This window comes from Pelophylax lessonae (assembly GCF_965119305.1).
Source record: "Pelophylax lessonae genome assembly, chromosome: 3".
NCBI classification, from domain to species: Eukaryota; Metazoa; Chordata; class Amphibia; order Anura; family Ranidae; genus Pelophylax; species Pelophylax lessonae.
In genome coordinates this window covers 196,856,046-196,872,656 of record NC_138770.1, presented here as the reverse complement: position 1 = coordinate 196,872,656, position 16,611 = coordinate 196,856,046, and the positions used below count along the sequence as shown (strand labels likewise).

At 41.7% G+C, this 16,611-nt stretch overlaps 1 protein-coding gene across 1 annotated transcript in view; it reads right to left on the bottom strand.

Moving 5' to 3' along the window:
• GIGYF2 (GRB10 interacting GYF protein 2) overlaps positions 1-16,611 on the bottom strand; it is a 615,584-nt gene that overhangs the window by 561,605 nt on the left and 37,368 nt on the right. Inside the window, exon 2 of the mRNA XM_082251280.1 lies at positions 3,770-3,853. Coding sequence (XP_082107406.1) covers positions 3,770-3,810 — 41 coding nt within the window. The 5' untranslated portion in view covers positions 3,811-3,853. The remainder of the gene's footprint in view (positions 1-3,769; positions 3,854-16,611) is intronic.

The window sequence follows — 16,611 nt, the reverse complement described above, 5'->3', positions numbered from 1 at the left end:
TCAGCTGCTGTGTATTTGGAAATGGTAAAGGACTTTTTTCAAAGCAAAACTGTGCTTTTTTTGGTTCAATAGGACTTCAATGGAGAAGCTGCAGAAAAGAAGGCAGTGCATTTCTGATGCGATTAGCGTTTTTTTTTTTTTACTTGCCCAGCAACAAATTGGCAAAAAAAAAAAAAAAAAAGCATAAAAAATGAAAAACGCACAGCAAAAAGCACTGCAGAAACGGAGCAAAAGCAAACTGCTTGGTGTGAACAAAGCCTTATACTGGCCATACACGTATCTATTTTCAGACAAGAATATTAATACGAAAAATCTTTGTACATTCGCTGAATGCAAGAAGGTAGTTTGAAAATTTCACTTGCTTTTAACATTCAGTTTTAAAAATTTAAAATGAATGCAATTTCTGAACGAAAACCACATCCTATGCGCGTTTGTCATGCGAAAGAAACTCCTGTACCTTTTTTTGGGTGTTGAGCTTTGTCCGATTTTTAAATGCGTGGTTTGCTGTGATTGCATCGCAGCAATATCACACTGCGTTTGGGGTGCTGTTAAGAATAATGGCAACAATATGAGTGTCATACATTTTGATACAACTTGGAACCGTGGGGGGGATTCCAAATCGCTAAGTGTTAATGCAGCCTTAGCCTACTATAATAAAGTGGACATGAACACTAACCGTGTAGATTTGCCATCGTTTTAGGGAACATTTAGAAATATTTCCTTTGACCGAGAAGTTTTCAACTATGCTCCTTCGAATTTTCCCGTCACTGTGGTTGAAAACGGTCGATTTTACCCCACTATTAGAAAATTGAATGAACGTTCTTGAAATGAAAATTTTTTGGAAGGAAGACTTTGTTTTTGTATGGCCAGCATAAGTGACAGCAGGCGCAGGTAGCTTTTATCAAGCCACCTGCCTATGACAAGGGAGTCTGTCTTCAAAATTTTTGTTTTTCACTCTGCTCCACACCCTGTGGTCCTGCCCCTACATTTCAGATTTCTGAAATGCAACATTCCGCATCTTTGCACAAATAACTGACATTCCCTCCCCTCCTGAACCAGCCTTGGCCATCCTAAACCTCCTCATCAACAAATACCCCCCTTCTTTTAGAAAAATAGTGACCCACATTCTGTTAGCTGCTAGGCTGTCCATGGTTCGCAAATGGAAGTCTGTCTCCTCCGACTATTCTTGACATGGTCCAATCCGTTCATATGCACTATTCCTACGAGCTTGCCCTATCCCTCCCTGGACAGACTTTCCTACCAGAAACTAGCTGACCTATCGTCCCCCTGGAGCAAATGGTTCAAGTCATTTACTAGAGGATTGTTTTACTATCAGTGAAGACGCTGCTCCAAGGGGTGCTCTCCCCGTTCAGTTTGCTCCCATGTTGGGGTGTTGGGGATTGAGCATTCCATCTAGCATTCCTTTTTTCATTTCAGTTCACCTTACTGATAATAAAGAGGCTGTAATCCTCCGATTTTTTTTTTTTTTTTAACCCCTGGAAGATTTTACCCCCTTCCTGACCAGGCCCTATTTTGCGATTCGGCACTGCGTGACTTTAGCGGACAATTGCACGGTTGTGCGACGCTGTACCCAAATGAAATGGACGTCCTTTTGGTGGTATTTGATCACCTGTGCGATTTTTACTTTTTGCGCTATAAACAAAAAAAGAGCGACAATTTTGAAAAAATAATATTTTTCACATTTTTTTATATGAAATTCCCCAAAAAAATGTAAAAATCAAAATTTAACATTTTAGGCCAATTTGTTTTCTGCTACATGTTTGGGGGAAAAAAAAAAAAAAATCGCAATAAGCGTATTTTGATTGGTTAGCGCAAAAGTTATTGCGTTACTAAAGGGAAAGATTTGTGTCATTTTTATTTTATTTTTAACGAGTAATGGAGGCGATCTGCGATTTTTTTTGCGGGACTGCGACATTGCGGCGGACAGATCGGACCCCTGACATTTTTTACACTTTTGGGGGTACCAGTGACATTACTACAGTAATCAGTGCTATACATATGCACTGTTACTGTAATAATGACACTGGCAGGGAAGGGGTTAACTTTATTGGAGAGGCAGGGGTTAAATGTGTCCCTAGGGGCGTGCGTCTAACTGTAAAGGGGTGTGGCTTTTCATGTAACCACAGAGACATACGATCCTACATAGCAGGATCGTATGATCTCTGCAGTTACACAGGGGAGAATGACAGGCGGCTTTGTTTACATCAGCCGCCTGCCTTTCTCCCTCTGTAGCGGACGATCGCGGGTGGCCGGCGGACATCCGAGCCGCCGGTCACTCGCACGGGTAACAGTGAACGAGCGGGGGCGGGAGCGCGCCCCCGGCTGCGCGTGCTTGCCCCCTATTGGCTCGCGGGCAAGTGACCTATATATTACACACACATCACTTTGCCCAGGAGGGGCTGACCGCCGCCGCCGTAAATAGTCGTGCGACGGTCGGCAAGTGGTTAAAAACTAACACCTGAAAGAAAAACACATAATGAGCTAGTGTGCATCACATACTAGCTCATTATGAAATACTTACCCAAGAACGAAGCCCCGCAGTGCCGACCGCTTACCTGTCCATGGGTGACATGTTCTGTCGCCCTTCTTCCAGGTTTGCGGCATCCGGCCATCTGATTGGATGGAGCCGCGATGACGTCATTCTCGTGCATGCGTGCGGGAGCCGACGGTAACGGCACGGGACTCTGAAGGAACGGCACAAGCGGCCGTTCCTTCAGAGCGCATGCGCCAGTGATGTCACTGGCTGAATGCAAAGTAAATATCTCCTAAACGGTACATGTTTAGGAGATATTTACAGTACCTATAGGTAAGCCTTAATATAGGCTTACCTATAGGTACAAGTTGTAGAGGAGGGTTTACTTCCTCTTTAATGGTTGTTAAATTTACTGTACCAATATGCATCCAGGATCAAGCGATCCCTGTTCACAACCCGATGCGCTGCAACCCATCCCTTCCCCAACCCCTGTCCTCCCTCCTCCCCCTTTTGTTGTTCTGTTGTACTACTCTGTGATTACTTTTTGAAATACTCAAAAAAACATTGAAACATAATTGCTTTTTTTTTTCTTTTCTTTTTTTTTTTTTTAAAGCTTTACATATTAGCTAAATTATACACCACACTTTTTTAAAAGGTTAATATCCGATTAATCAAAACAATAATTGGCCAACTGATCGATTAAGAAAATAATCGTTATTTGCAGCTCTAAATCCAAGCAAAGCCTACTATAGTGTTTGAAGTGATTATGTGCATTGTCCAAGCAGAGCAAAGCAAAACCTAAACCTAAACTTCAATGGTGCCTTTTGCAGCAGCCTATAATGGTCTTCCCTTTGCTCTCTCAACCCACTTCCAGGTATGGGAAGCAAGCAACTATGCTTCACTTCCTCCCACATGACTGCTGGTGTTTGGCTGCCAAAGCACCATGCTTAATTTACATGGTGGAGGTGAGAGTTTTATTAGTCCTGTGTAAGGTCCAAGCTGTGACTACTAAAGTTACCTAGGTACTAATTCTTCACTTCTATCAGCCAAACGAAGAGGCAGGATAGCAAAGGGCTACTGTTGGGACCACCACTAATGTACACTTGTTTGCCCTGCATGGGAAAAGCGCAAGTCTAATTACCATGCTAAGCACTAAAGGTGCTGGTCTGAAGTACCATCATAATTTACAGTATGCTGTATAGTTAGTTACCTCTCACGTCAGCACTATTTTAGCTTATGCTACTTATGTACCAATTACTATATTTCCACACTCACCACTCAGGGCCAAAGTTCAGAGTCTGAGTCTCAGCTGTCATAATGCCTTTTATCGCTTTACGTTTCAATAAAGGGGATGAAAACCTGGGGGGGGAAAAAAAAAAAAAAAAAAGTGATCAGATCTGTATCACATTATTAACACTGTAAAAAAAAAAAAAAAGAGAAGGAAAATTACTAGTAATGGCATTATAAAATACTGTCACCCATTGTCAATTCTTTCTGGAAACTATACATGTATATTACGTGGCAATAATGCAGTAATGAGTAATAATGAGTCTAAGCGCTCGGTTACAATTGCAGCATTCATTGACATTCCTCTGAAAAGTGATCTGCAATGGATTGCTTTTCAGATGCATAGGACAGATTGCTCAGTGGCGATATTTTGCCTCTGGGATGCCTTTTAAAACCACTTCTGGACCGGAAGGTTTTACCCCCTTAATGACCAGGCCATTTTTTGAGATACGGCACTGCATTACTTTAACTGACAGACAATTGCGTGGTCGTGCAACGCTGTACCCTAATAAAATTGATGTCCATTTTTTACCACAAATAGAGCTTTCTTTTGATGGTATTTGATCACCTGTGCAATTTTTTTTCTCCCACTATAAACAAAAAAAGAGCGACAACTCTTGGAAAAAAAAAAAAAAAAAACATTATTTTTCACTTTCTGCTATATAACATTCCCAATAAAAAAAAAAAAAAAAATTTAAAACATCTAATTTTTTCATCATTTTAGGCCAATATGTATTCAGCTACATATTTTTAGTAAAAAAAAAAAAATCCCAATGAGTGTATAGTGATTGGCTTTACACAGAGTATCACGTCTACAAACTAGAGGAAAGATTTAGGTCATTTTTATTTATTTTACTAGTAATGGTGACAATCAGCGATTTTTAGCGGGACTGGGACATTGCTGCAGACAGATCGGACACCTGACATTTTTGGGGGAGACCAATGACAATCAATGCTATAAATATGCACTGTTACTGTACTAATGACACTGGCAGGGAAGGGGTTAACACCAGGGGGCGATCAAAGGGTTAAATGTGTCCCAACTGTGTGGGGGGGGGGGGTGGACTTGCTGCATGAACATAGAGACCGGGGTTCCTAAAAGAGAGGAACACAGGATCCCTGTGTTCATAACTGACAGAACGGCGGTCTGCCATGTTTACAACGGAACGGCAAACCGCCGTTCTGTCTCCACGAAGAGAGATCGGGAGTGCCCGGCGGCAATCGCAGCTGCTGGGCCCGCACCTACCCGCTAGCGGTCCTTTGAAGCAACATACAGGTACGTCGTTTTGTGGGGCAAAGCCGACCTGCCGCAGTATATGTATGGCGGCTGGTCGGCAAGTGGTTAAACCCTCTCAAGACACAGCAGCATCTTGCTGTAACCCCGTGCATTACATGAAATTGCATAGAACCTGTAAGTGTAAACTAGGCCTAAATGTGATTAAAAAAAAAAAAATGCAGTTAAACACTGAGAACTGTGGGATTTCAACGCGTACGGAGGCAGGAGCTGACATTTGGCTATACCCATGACCATTATCTGACGGATGCGAGCCAGTGGATTCATACTACACCCTGTTACAAATTATATTTTTCTCATTTACTTAAATAATTGATGTAAATAGTCAGCATAATTCACGTCATCAACTATTAAGAGTAAAATTCAAATTTTATTGAACAAACTAGAGCTGCACGATTCTGGCCTAAATGAGAATCACGATTTTTTAGCTTGGAATAAAGATCACGATTCTCTCACGATTCTCTGTGTAACAAAAAAAATTGGGATAACGTTACTGTTACGTTTTTTTTTTTTATTCATTAAAGTTTATTGCGTTTGAAAGACTGCTTCGCAAATACAGTGTGACATAAAATATTACAACAATCACCATTTTATTCTGTAGGGTCTCTGCTAAAAAAATATAAAATGTTTGGGGGTTCTAAGTACTTTTCTAGCAAAAAAAAAAAAATGATTTTAAACTTGCAAGCAACAAGTGTCATAAAAAGGACTAGTCTTTAAGAGGTTAAACTTCCTTTCTCCCTGGCAGAGGGAAGGAAAAGATACAATGTAATCATTTTGTTTATAGTTACTGGGAGACTTAATGCTGATAGGCGTTTGTGGGAGGAAAGATACAATGTAATAATTTTGTTTATAGTTACTGGGAGTTTTCCACAGCTGTTTTCTCTGCTCCTTCAGCAATGCAAAGAATCGAGAATATGTCGGGTTTAGATCGTCAGGGGGGGTGAATCGAGATCGCGATTTTCATACGATTAATCGTGCAGCTCTAGAACAAACCTCCTAACTTTTTTTTTTTTTTTAACCTAAAAAACTTGCAACAAATCACTGTTCTAAATGATTACGCACAGTAAGTTTAAAAACACTTTATAGGCGGTAAAGAACTGAAATTTGTCATTTGTTTTGTTTGCAGCATATTTACTGAAATCAAAAGCAATTTCAAACTTCTAACAACATTTTAACTCTTTAAACATTTTAACGGGTCACGTAACATTTTAACATAGGACCCCTTATTTGATAGCAGCTTCACAAGTCTTGCATCCATTGAACTTGTGAGTTTTTGGACAGTTTCTGCTTGAATTTGTTTGCAAGATGTCAGAATAGCCTCCCAGAGCTGCTGTTTGGATGTAAACTGCCTCCCACCCACATAGATCTTTTGCTTGAGGATGCTCCAAAAGGTTCTCAATAGGATTGAGGTCAGGGGAGGATGGAGGCCACACCATGACTTTCTCTCCTTTTATCCCCATAGCAGCCATTGATGCAGAGGTATTCTTTGCAGCATGAGATTGTGCATTGTCATGCATGAAGATGATTTTATTAGGGAAAGCATAGTACTTCCTTCTGTACCAGAGAAGAAAGTGGTCAGTCAGAAACTCCACATACTTTGCAGGGGTCATCTTTACACCTTCGGGGACCCTAAAGGGGCCAACCAGCTCTCTTGCCATGATTCCGGCCAAAAACATGACTCCACCACTGCCTTGCTGACGTCGCAGCCTTGTTGGAACAGGGTGGCCTTACACCAACCATCCACTACTCCATCCATCTGGACCATCCAGGGTTGCACGGCACTCATCAGTGAACAGGACCGTTTGAAAATTAAGTCTTCATGTATTTTTCTGCCCAATGCAGCAGTTTCTGCTTGGGAGCATTGGTTAGTGGTGGCCGAATAGAAGGTTTATGCACAGTTGCAAGACTCTGGAGGACTACGCGTTGATGTCCGTGGAACTCCAGAGGGACCAGCAACTTCAAATATCGGTTTGCTGCTATGTAATGGTATTTTAGCAGCTACTCTCTTGATCCGATGCAGGATCTGGCAGAAATCTTCCTCAATGTGCCTTTATCTGCACAAACCCTGTCTGTGCTCTGAATCAGCCACAAATCTCAACAGTACGATGATCATGCTTACATTTTCGTGAAATACCTAATGTTTTCATAACTCGTCCAAGGCAATGAACTATTTCATTCTTTTAGGCAGCAGAGATCCTTTTTCTTCCCCATATTGTATGAAAATGGTGCTCTGCTTAATAATGTGGAACAACCTCCTTTAGTAGTTTTTCTTTAACCACCTCCCACCCGGGCCATTGTACATATACGGCCGGGTGGGAGTCTCGTCCTTCTGATCGGACGTTCCGGAACGTCCTTCAGAAGGAGAGAGATTGCGCCGCTGCGGGCACGCGCAGCGGCGCGATCTCGATGTGCCTGTGTCCCTAGGACACAGAGCAACAAGATGCGGCAGGAGGGCCCTGTGATTGGCCCTCCTGATCACATGACGGCTGTGTCCAATCACAGCCGTCATGTAATGTCAATACAGCCCGCTTCGATCTCGGCTTCGATCTCTTCTCCTCCTGACAGATCCTGTCAGTGAGGAGAAGAGGAGAGGATCGATACTGCAGCCGGGGTGATCAGTGAGTATTTCTAATTATTCACTGATCACAGGGGGGGGGGGGGGTCTGTGCTGGTAATCGGATGATTGATTACCAGTGCAGCCCTGGGGGGAGGGGGTGCCCCTAGAGCCACCAGGGATGCCCACCATGGCCACCAGGGATGGCAAACAGGGCTCAGAGAGCCTGCCAGTGGTGCCCCCCCATCAGTGCCTCCCCATCAGTGTCTCAAAAAACGTATCTATTTACAAAATTTTATAACCTAAACAAAAAAAACTTTTTTTTTTTTTTTCAAATTTTTCGGTCTTTTTTTATTTGTGCACCAAAAAAGAAAAAACCTGGCGGTGATCAAATACCACCAAAAGAAAGCTCTATTTGTGGGGGAAAAAATGACATAAATTTGGTTTAGGTACAGTGTTGCATGACCGCGCAATTGTCATTCAAAATGCAACAGCGCTAAAAGCTGAAAATTGGTCTGGGAAGGAAGGGGGTTTAAGTGCACAGTATTGAGGTGGTTAAATTGGGCTCACCTGGCAATCTAATTATCACAGGTGTCCGAGATGGTTTTCAGTGATCAAAAGAGCCCTGAGACAATGCCATCCGTGAGTTAGTCCCGATTCACATTTGTGCGATGCGGGAGCACTGCGAATATGCAGCGTGATCCCGCATCGCATCCGCACCCCTGGCAGTTCACACTGCCATATGCGATACGCAGGGGGTGTCAATTAAAAGTTAACAATACCCCCAATTGCGATCGCATATCGCAGTGCGATCTGCAAGTTCGCACAGAATCGGATCGCACTAGTGTGAACCACTATGCGATCCGATTCTGCTGTGGATAAAAAAAAATCAGGTGCGTGTTTAGTGCGGATGCGGTGCGAAATCAGACATACAAAGTGTATGGCTGAAATTTGCACCGCACATGAGATCGCATGTAATTTAGGAGCAGTGCGCTGCGAATTACATGCGATCTCCATGATCGCACTAATGTGAACCGGGGCTTAAACTGAAAAACAAACTATTTCATCTTTGAGACACTTAAATAGAATTTGCATAATATGTTTGAACAGGGTGTATTGGCTTATTTCAGCTGGCACAGCCATGTGAGCAAGCTCTTTATATTTTTTTCTAAATAAAAGTTTTTACAGATTACACTAGATATATTGTTTTTGTCTCCTATGATCAATTATTATACATGGAGGAATACTGGGATCTTGACATCTATCCACTCAGAGTCTGATTATCCCTAATGGGGAACAGCATTTTGACTGTTGGTGAAACAGGAGTCAAAGCAGGAGGTGAGCTGCTCCAGGAATCACCGTTGGTGGAGTGTTTCCGAGCACCGGTTTTCCAATTAATCACTTCACATGGAGATGGCAGGATTATTCACTCATGCTTTGGACTGATTAAGTTAATTATTCTACACAGAGGTGGCAGGATCATTTGTTTATTTTTATTTTCTGGACTGATTGAATATCACTGAAGGATTTATTTATTTTTGGAATACACACATAGTATATTGTTTATGTCACTTGGGAGTTCATGCATGTTATTTAGCCCATATGTATCAACATTGATTCACGAAAACATAATATATTTGTGTAGTAATAATTGGCGATTACACACAGATTGGATAAGATTGCGCTGTATTTTCATTATAGTTCTATCATATGGAGTGAAGTCAACACACATTAATACGGGCAGCAATTTTATATATTTTTTTATTTGCACTTGTGCAGAATTTCTATACAGGTTTCTTTTTTGTGTTTATTTTTGGATTCAGTATTGCACTGATTACGTTATATTATAATTTTAGTCTCACAACAGGAAACCTCAGACCAAGACAAACACTGGGTGGATGGATACACCTGCAGGACCAAAACACATTGGAGGGGCACCAAACTAAGGGCAGCACTAAATGTACTAAGAAATACTACTAAACTAGCAACTCACATGTTAGAAGAAATTGCACTTTTTGTTTTTAATACGCAAGCTGTCGATTTATGTATTGGAGATGGGGAGCCTCTTTCTACAACTTGCAGCCTGGAAAGTCCAGATGTCAAGCTAGATGACAACTTAGATGACAAATTGGAACCTTTGGAAGCTTTAGAAGCTTAGTAAATACTCAGTGTGGCTGGCAGGCCAAATGGAAAAGCCCCAAATTGAACAAAACATCCAGAGAAGCCAAAAGGTTTCCCTCATTGAGAAAGGCTAGGAGAGACCTAGTGGTTTCTATGCAAAATTTTTGGGGCTGAATACATTTAGTACCTTGGGATCCAAGAACTAGTGGATACCCACTTGAGGTTGAGGAACTGTGAAAAGGTTCCAGGGGTTCCACTCCAACCTTCGTGCCACAGGAACTGGGGCAATAAGTAATCGACTTGGAAGATATAAAAGGGCTTCATTAGCATCTGTCAGTCTCTGCAGAGACATGGGCAGGCTTGAAGACTTCACGAGGGAAGGAGCAGAGTGTGAACTGTAGCTTGCAGCCTCTTGTAACCACACCCTGTACCCTGGCATCTGAGATTTTGCCTAACTAGATGCTTGCAAAGGTTAACACACACTTTTGGTGCACCTCTTAAATGTTGACAAAAGAATTGAAAACTGGTCTGGGGGATGTGGAAGCCCAAGGTTTGCGGTTTAACTGGGCAAATGGCATGGGTCTCACTTTGGAGGTTAAGATTTAAATGAAATGCTTGAAATCAGAGGGGAGATGAGATTTCCTTTCCTGAGGCCTAGGCTTCTTCTGCTGTGACAGATAAGTACTTCCAGCAACATCCTCGAGGAGGGTATTCAAGGCAGTACAAGAGACGGCATCCCTTGAAGGACATGCACAGTAAACACTTTTTGCATACATGTTAGGCAGCACAGCATTTAAGCAAAAAAAAAAAATAAAACGTTTTTTGCATGACCCCTAAAATAGACTTGCGATTAAGGAGGTGGATTATAATCTACTAACCCATCAAGTTAATAGTCCAGGGCTGTAGGCATAAACTCTAAACATTCCCCGTACAGGGGGATCAGTTTGGAGGGAAACAATCTCTTCTCAGGGCCTTGATCCAGGCCCCTAAGTTTTCACAGCAAGGCATTACAACCAATGTAATTTTCAACTCAAAGCAGCCAGAGAAAAACACATTTTTAAAGAATTTCTGAATGCTTATTGGTAGGATTCTTAAAAACAAGTGCATCCTCTAATGGGATCATTAGCAGTTCATTAAGATGAGATATTGCCAGGTCCACAGCCAAAGCAGCCTACTTCTTTATAAAAGACTCCTAAAACAGTTTAGGAGCCGCCAAAAGTTTGAAACGAGTAAAAAGCTTCATTGGGGTTTTTTATTATAAAAATACGTTTTGGTCTAACAGGTGCACAAGAAAGGTCTTTCTAGTGCAATAAATAAGTCTGAGACTCATCATAAGGAGAAATATCGTCCACTATGGATTTCTGAGACTTCGAGACAGAAAAAGGCAGGTAAGATACAGATTCTCTAAGGAAAGGTGTGGAAACATGCTTATCGCCACTGCAGAGAGATCTAGCAACCAGATCTTCAATTTGACTCCTGAAATCCGGCATACCAGCAGTGAAATCCAAGAGAGAACAAAGAAGAGGGCCTAAAGAAAAACTTGGACTCTCGCAAAGGAAAATATTCCAGGCTGACAGTATGTGCACTGAAGAAGTACTCACAGGGCTAGTGGATGTTTACAGTGGGACTGCTCCCCGTGTGTCTGCAATTCAACATGTTGCGCTTTAAGGCAGACAACTTAGTTCACAGTACCAGGGTAAACCTTAGGTACTCACAAACCAGCAGAGGTTCCTATGAGCAGATGACCAGGTCACTGTAGGCAGACAGCAAGGACCAATGAGGGAAAATCCCAAGTCACTTGTAACAAGGAACAGTAGTGGGAATCGGTTACCTTTTGCTGAAAAGCTAAAACAGATGCACAATGCATGCAACACCCTTAACCCAGTGCTTCATTGTGGAGTAAAGGGCCGCACACACTGGACGAAAAATCCTCAGATTTTTCTCTGTCTTCTCAGCGTTCATAACCGTTTTCAGTTGACAGTGCATAAATGTTCACAAAATTTCTCATCCGATTTTTCACGGACGTACTGCATACACGTTAAACGAAAATCGGTCGTCTGGGGATGGACGGAAAATATTTTGGCGTTTGTCCCTCCATTTTTTTTCGTTGAAAATGTCGGCATCGGCTGCTGAAAGTTGTGTACACACTAGGCGAAAATCGGACGATTTCACATCGGGCGGGAATTTTTGGCAGATTTTCTACTAGTGTGTACCCCACTTTATACTGCATTAACCCAATCCGTGATAAACTAAGTAAATATAGGAATAAAGAAGCCCCAACACTTCTAATAATTAGGAAACTCCCAATGATCAGCCCCTCACAGCCTACTCACAAAGGGAGTCTTCAGAAAGCAATTTGCAACACTGTACAAGGAGGTATGGAAAGTGCCAAAATGAGGAGCCCAAGACACATTCCAGACTAGCTCTGCCATCATACATTCTATTGGTGTCCCAGTATGGCCTCCAAAGATATTCCTGAAGATATGCCAATCAAGTCATTTGACAAAGACCAGCTCAAGCAGTGAGTTGAGAATGTGGATTGGAGAAAAAGAAATGAATCTTGCACAAAAAAAAAAAAAAAGGAAAGAAATATGGCTTGTAAAATTAGTAAAACTTCTCAGTAGAGAAAAGACATCCATTCTACACTAGTAAAATTGAAGCATGCTGGGAGTTAGAGGGGTTATATTGGCTGGTCACTTTGTTTTCAAAGGTCCAATTTCTTCTGTAGGTGGCAGTATAATCCAATTGTCTCTAAATCATGTCTCTCTTAACAAGAACGAACATTTTTGTTCACGGAAGGGATTATTAAAAACGTATGTCAAACGTATGTCATTGTAATACTGAAAAAGATGAGCCTGTGTGCTTGCTCTATGCATTCCACTGTAAGACATGTCTGACTGTAGGTTGTAACATACCCTTTACTCTGAATAAAAAGGCTAAACTTACTTCCTCCCCCAAATCCAAGAACATTCAATCTGCCCTGAGAAAGAAAAGATGCTTATACTGAACTTGCCTATTGTGGAGCCGCTCTGGTCACACAATCTCCCCAGTGACAACTTCAGTGAACAGGAAGATAGCTGCCGGTTGATGTCACTCAACCAGTGCAGGATCTGGAGAGATGCTGACTTTATTCAGGATCCATCCAGATGCCAGACCAGCAGCTGGCTCAGCCTCCCTGCAAGCCCCACTCGGGGCAGAGAAGGGAGGCGGTCACTGAAGGAAAATAAAAAAAACACTCTGCTCAATGAAGACTGGGAACTGAGCAATCTGCAGTGTTTGATCGCTCAGTTCTCAGTGTAGAGGTGGTGGGGGACAGATGCAGATCAGATCGATGCTGCATCCACCTAGGGAAGTATGAATGTTTGTTTTTTTCATATCCTGCACTTCTCTTTTAAAGTGGTGTGGGATTCATAACCTTTAACTCATTCCCTGGGAAGACACAAAAACCATTACCCTATAAAATTCCAGGAGGTATGAATAAAATAAGTTCAGACAAGAACATCCCACACTAATGCTAGCTGTATACACTTACGTAGCAGTTTTGCTGGCTGACGTTTAGCATACATCTACAGAGATAAGTTGCCAATACACTTTTTTGGAGCATCTGAAGCTAATTACAGAATCACATGCTTCAGTAGCCACTCATGTCATCAAATGCAGCAGCTGGCAATTTGTAGCAGCATAGAGTAGCATTGCAGTCACCTACAGAAGCAATTCTGCAGTCATCTACAAATTGCCAAACAAAATTAGAAGTGAGATTTGCATTTACTCCGAAAATCACAAGTGTGATATGGTCGTTATGTCTACTTGACTGCCCTGCAAACATCACGAGGCAGATTGGAACTCGATAAGTGGAATACAATGATTTCTACAGACAACCAAAGTCTCACATAAAGCAGCAGGTAACGCTGATAAAAGTAATAAGTTAACTGTGCTACTCACACTGTATCAGAGAGAGTGTGCCTGAATCTTTAATAATACTTCTATTTAATGTTGGCGAGAGCTCAACCTTTATGAATCACTGTGCATTTTCTTTTCACTGTTCCCTTCACTCTTCACCAAAGGGTGGAGCATCACTTCAGCTGCCAACTTATCATAAAAACTCTCATTGTGTTTGATAGATCCATTCCTTTTTAGGTTTCATGGCCGAAATCCAAGATAACATTGCCATCTTCAAGGAAGTTGGATCATTTGACAGTCAAAGGGCTGCCATCTAGTAACGGATTCATTGAATATCTAAACTGCACACTAACACAGAATGGTAAAGTGACACTGAACTCTCATTTTTTTAGGAATAAAATAAATGTTTAAAGTGATTGCAAAGTCTTTTTTTCTTTTGTAAAAACAGGTTATAGAAAACGACTGCTCTTCAAGTTTTTAAATAAAATGGGTTTTACAAGTTGAGGATTTATATATGCTTAGATTTTAACCACTTGCCTACCGGGCAAATTCTGACATGTCTTTCATATACGTAAAAATTTAGTGTTTTTTTTGCTAGAAAATTACTTAGAACCTCCAAACATTGTATATATTTTTTTGCAGAGAACCTAGAAAATACAATGGCAGTCGTTGCAGCAATTTTTAAGTCACACAAATTTGCACAGCAATTTGTCAAATGCGTTTTTTGGGCGGGGACCAATTTTATCAGTAAAAAAACACTTTTACACCAATTTTTTTGGATAGTGTGAAAAAGGACGTTATGCCGAGTAGATACTCAACATGTCACGCTTTAAAACTGCGTACGCTTGTGAAAAAGCGACAAACTAGGGTGCAATCTCTGTATGCGATCTCTTCTGCGTGTGAGCACAAGGGGATGAGGGCGCTTTAATATTATTTTTATTTTTACACTTTTTGATCACGTTTATACCTATTACAAGGAATGTAAACCTTCATTCTAATAGGAATAGGGCATGACAGGTCCCCTTTATGGAGAGATCTGGGGTCTAGAATGCCCCATACACACGTGCAGATTATCTGCAGACTTTTGTCTTCAGACTTACCAAAACCATATAATATGAGGTCAAACCTAAACACTTTCAATTTGTATGCAATCCGGCAGGCCCTTGCACTACATAGAAAAGGTAAGTCTGCAGACAAAAGTCTGCAAGTGTGTATGGGGCATAAGTCCCCACCATCTCTCCTCTATGCTGGGAAGCAGGACAAAAAAAATAAAAATAAAACTCAGCCTTTTATGCAAAAAATAAAAAATGGGAAGGGTAAACATCTGCCAGAGGCAGAAGTGACATCATGACGTCGCTTTCAGGTCTTCGAGGGTCATAAAGATGGGTGGGGTCTGCGGCCAGCTCTATGGTAAACTGCCGCCGCATTTATTACCCGGCGATCGAACCAGGGACGTCCCCCAGCCGCTATGATGGCTTTTACATGTGAGGAAATCGCCAGCTGAAAAAAAAGATATCTGGAGGCTGCCCTGCAGCTGCAGGCATCCTAAAGATATCACCACTCAGAGTCCAGGACGTAATATTACAGCAAGTGTTTAAAGGATAGGTTCACCTTTTCTAATAGGTTACATCTGTAATCAGGGTATAACGTTACTGCTGCCCCCAAGCACCCCCAAATCCCCGCTGTGACAGCAGACTGGGGCATCTTCTCCCAGTGTCTACTGCCACAATTCAAAAAAGACTAGGAAATGCAGGGCTCTGCCCACCAGGACACATGACTCCTTCACAGTATTCTGTGAATTTTAGCTACATGTAAAAGGGACAGTGTAAAGAAAAGTTGAAATCGGACACGCATAGAAGAACGCATACACAAGTTGCACTCACAAATGTAAACCGTGTTCAAACCAAGCATGAGGTATTGCTGCGATAGAACGGGAGAAATAACTCTAGGGCAAGACCTTCTCTGTAACTCCAACCAGGTAACCATTGAAAATGTTTAAATCATCGCCTATGGAAATTTTTTTAGGTACCGTAGTTTGTAGCCATCCCATGAGTGTGCACAATTTTAAAGCATGACATGCTAGGTATCTATTTACTCGGCATAACATCTTTAACATTACACAAAAAAAAAAAAAAAGAAAAACTTGAGCTAACTTTATGGTTTAGATTTTTTTTTTTGTTTAATTTTGCCAAAAAATTGGTTGAAAGACCACCATTTTTTTCTCTAGGGTTTCTGCTATAATCTATCTATATCCATCACACACATACACTTGTCTGAATATTTGTTATGTTGCTGCCCCCTGCTGCTAATATTTGTGCACTGCATGTATTTCTTACCAATGCACCAAACACTCAGCTCTGAAATTAAAATGCATATAAACTCCAACAATGAACATACTTGCCCCCTTTTGGTTATAATACCATTGATATGACTGCAAAAACAGCAGATTCTGTCAGATTCAAAGACGTCCTTTGTTGTCTGTACACTTCCTGAATACAAATGTTGCAGTGCTCAAAACAAACATGAAAATAAAAAAACATTAAGAGCCCATTCAGACAGGGGCGACACGACTTGCTGGGGCGACCTGCGAAGTCGCGGTGCACAGCGTGTGGCGCGACATGCACGGACTTCATATAATTGAAGTCAATGCAAGTCGCCTCAAGGTCGCCCCAAAGTAGTACAGGACCCTTTTTCTAAGTTGGAGTGACTTGTGTCGCTCCTATTAGAACGGGTCCTGTGCTAATCAATGGCAGGCGACTGACCGCGACTTGTCAGGCGACCAAGCCGCCTGACAAGTCGCGCTAGTGTGAATGGACCCTAAAGTGCACAAGTTCTGTGTAATGCTCACGTATTGGGATATAAAATACAATAAAACAGCTGAAAAAGTTAATGAAAGTGTTATTAAAGTGTCCCAGTGCAGTAATAAGCTGCTATAGTCACACGTGCAAATGTGTCCTTCAC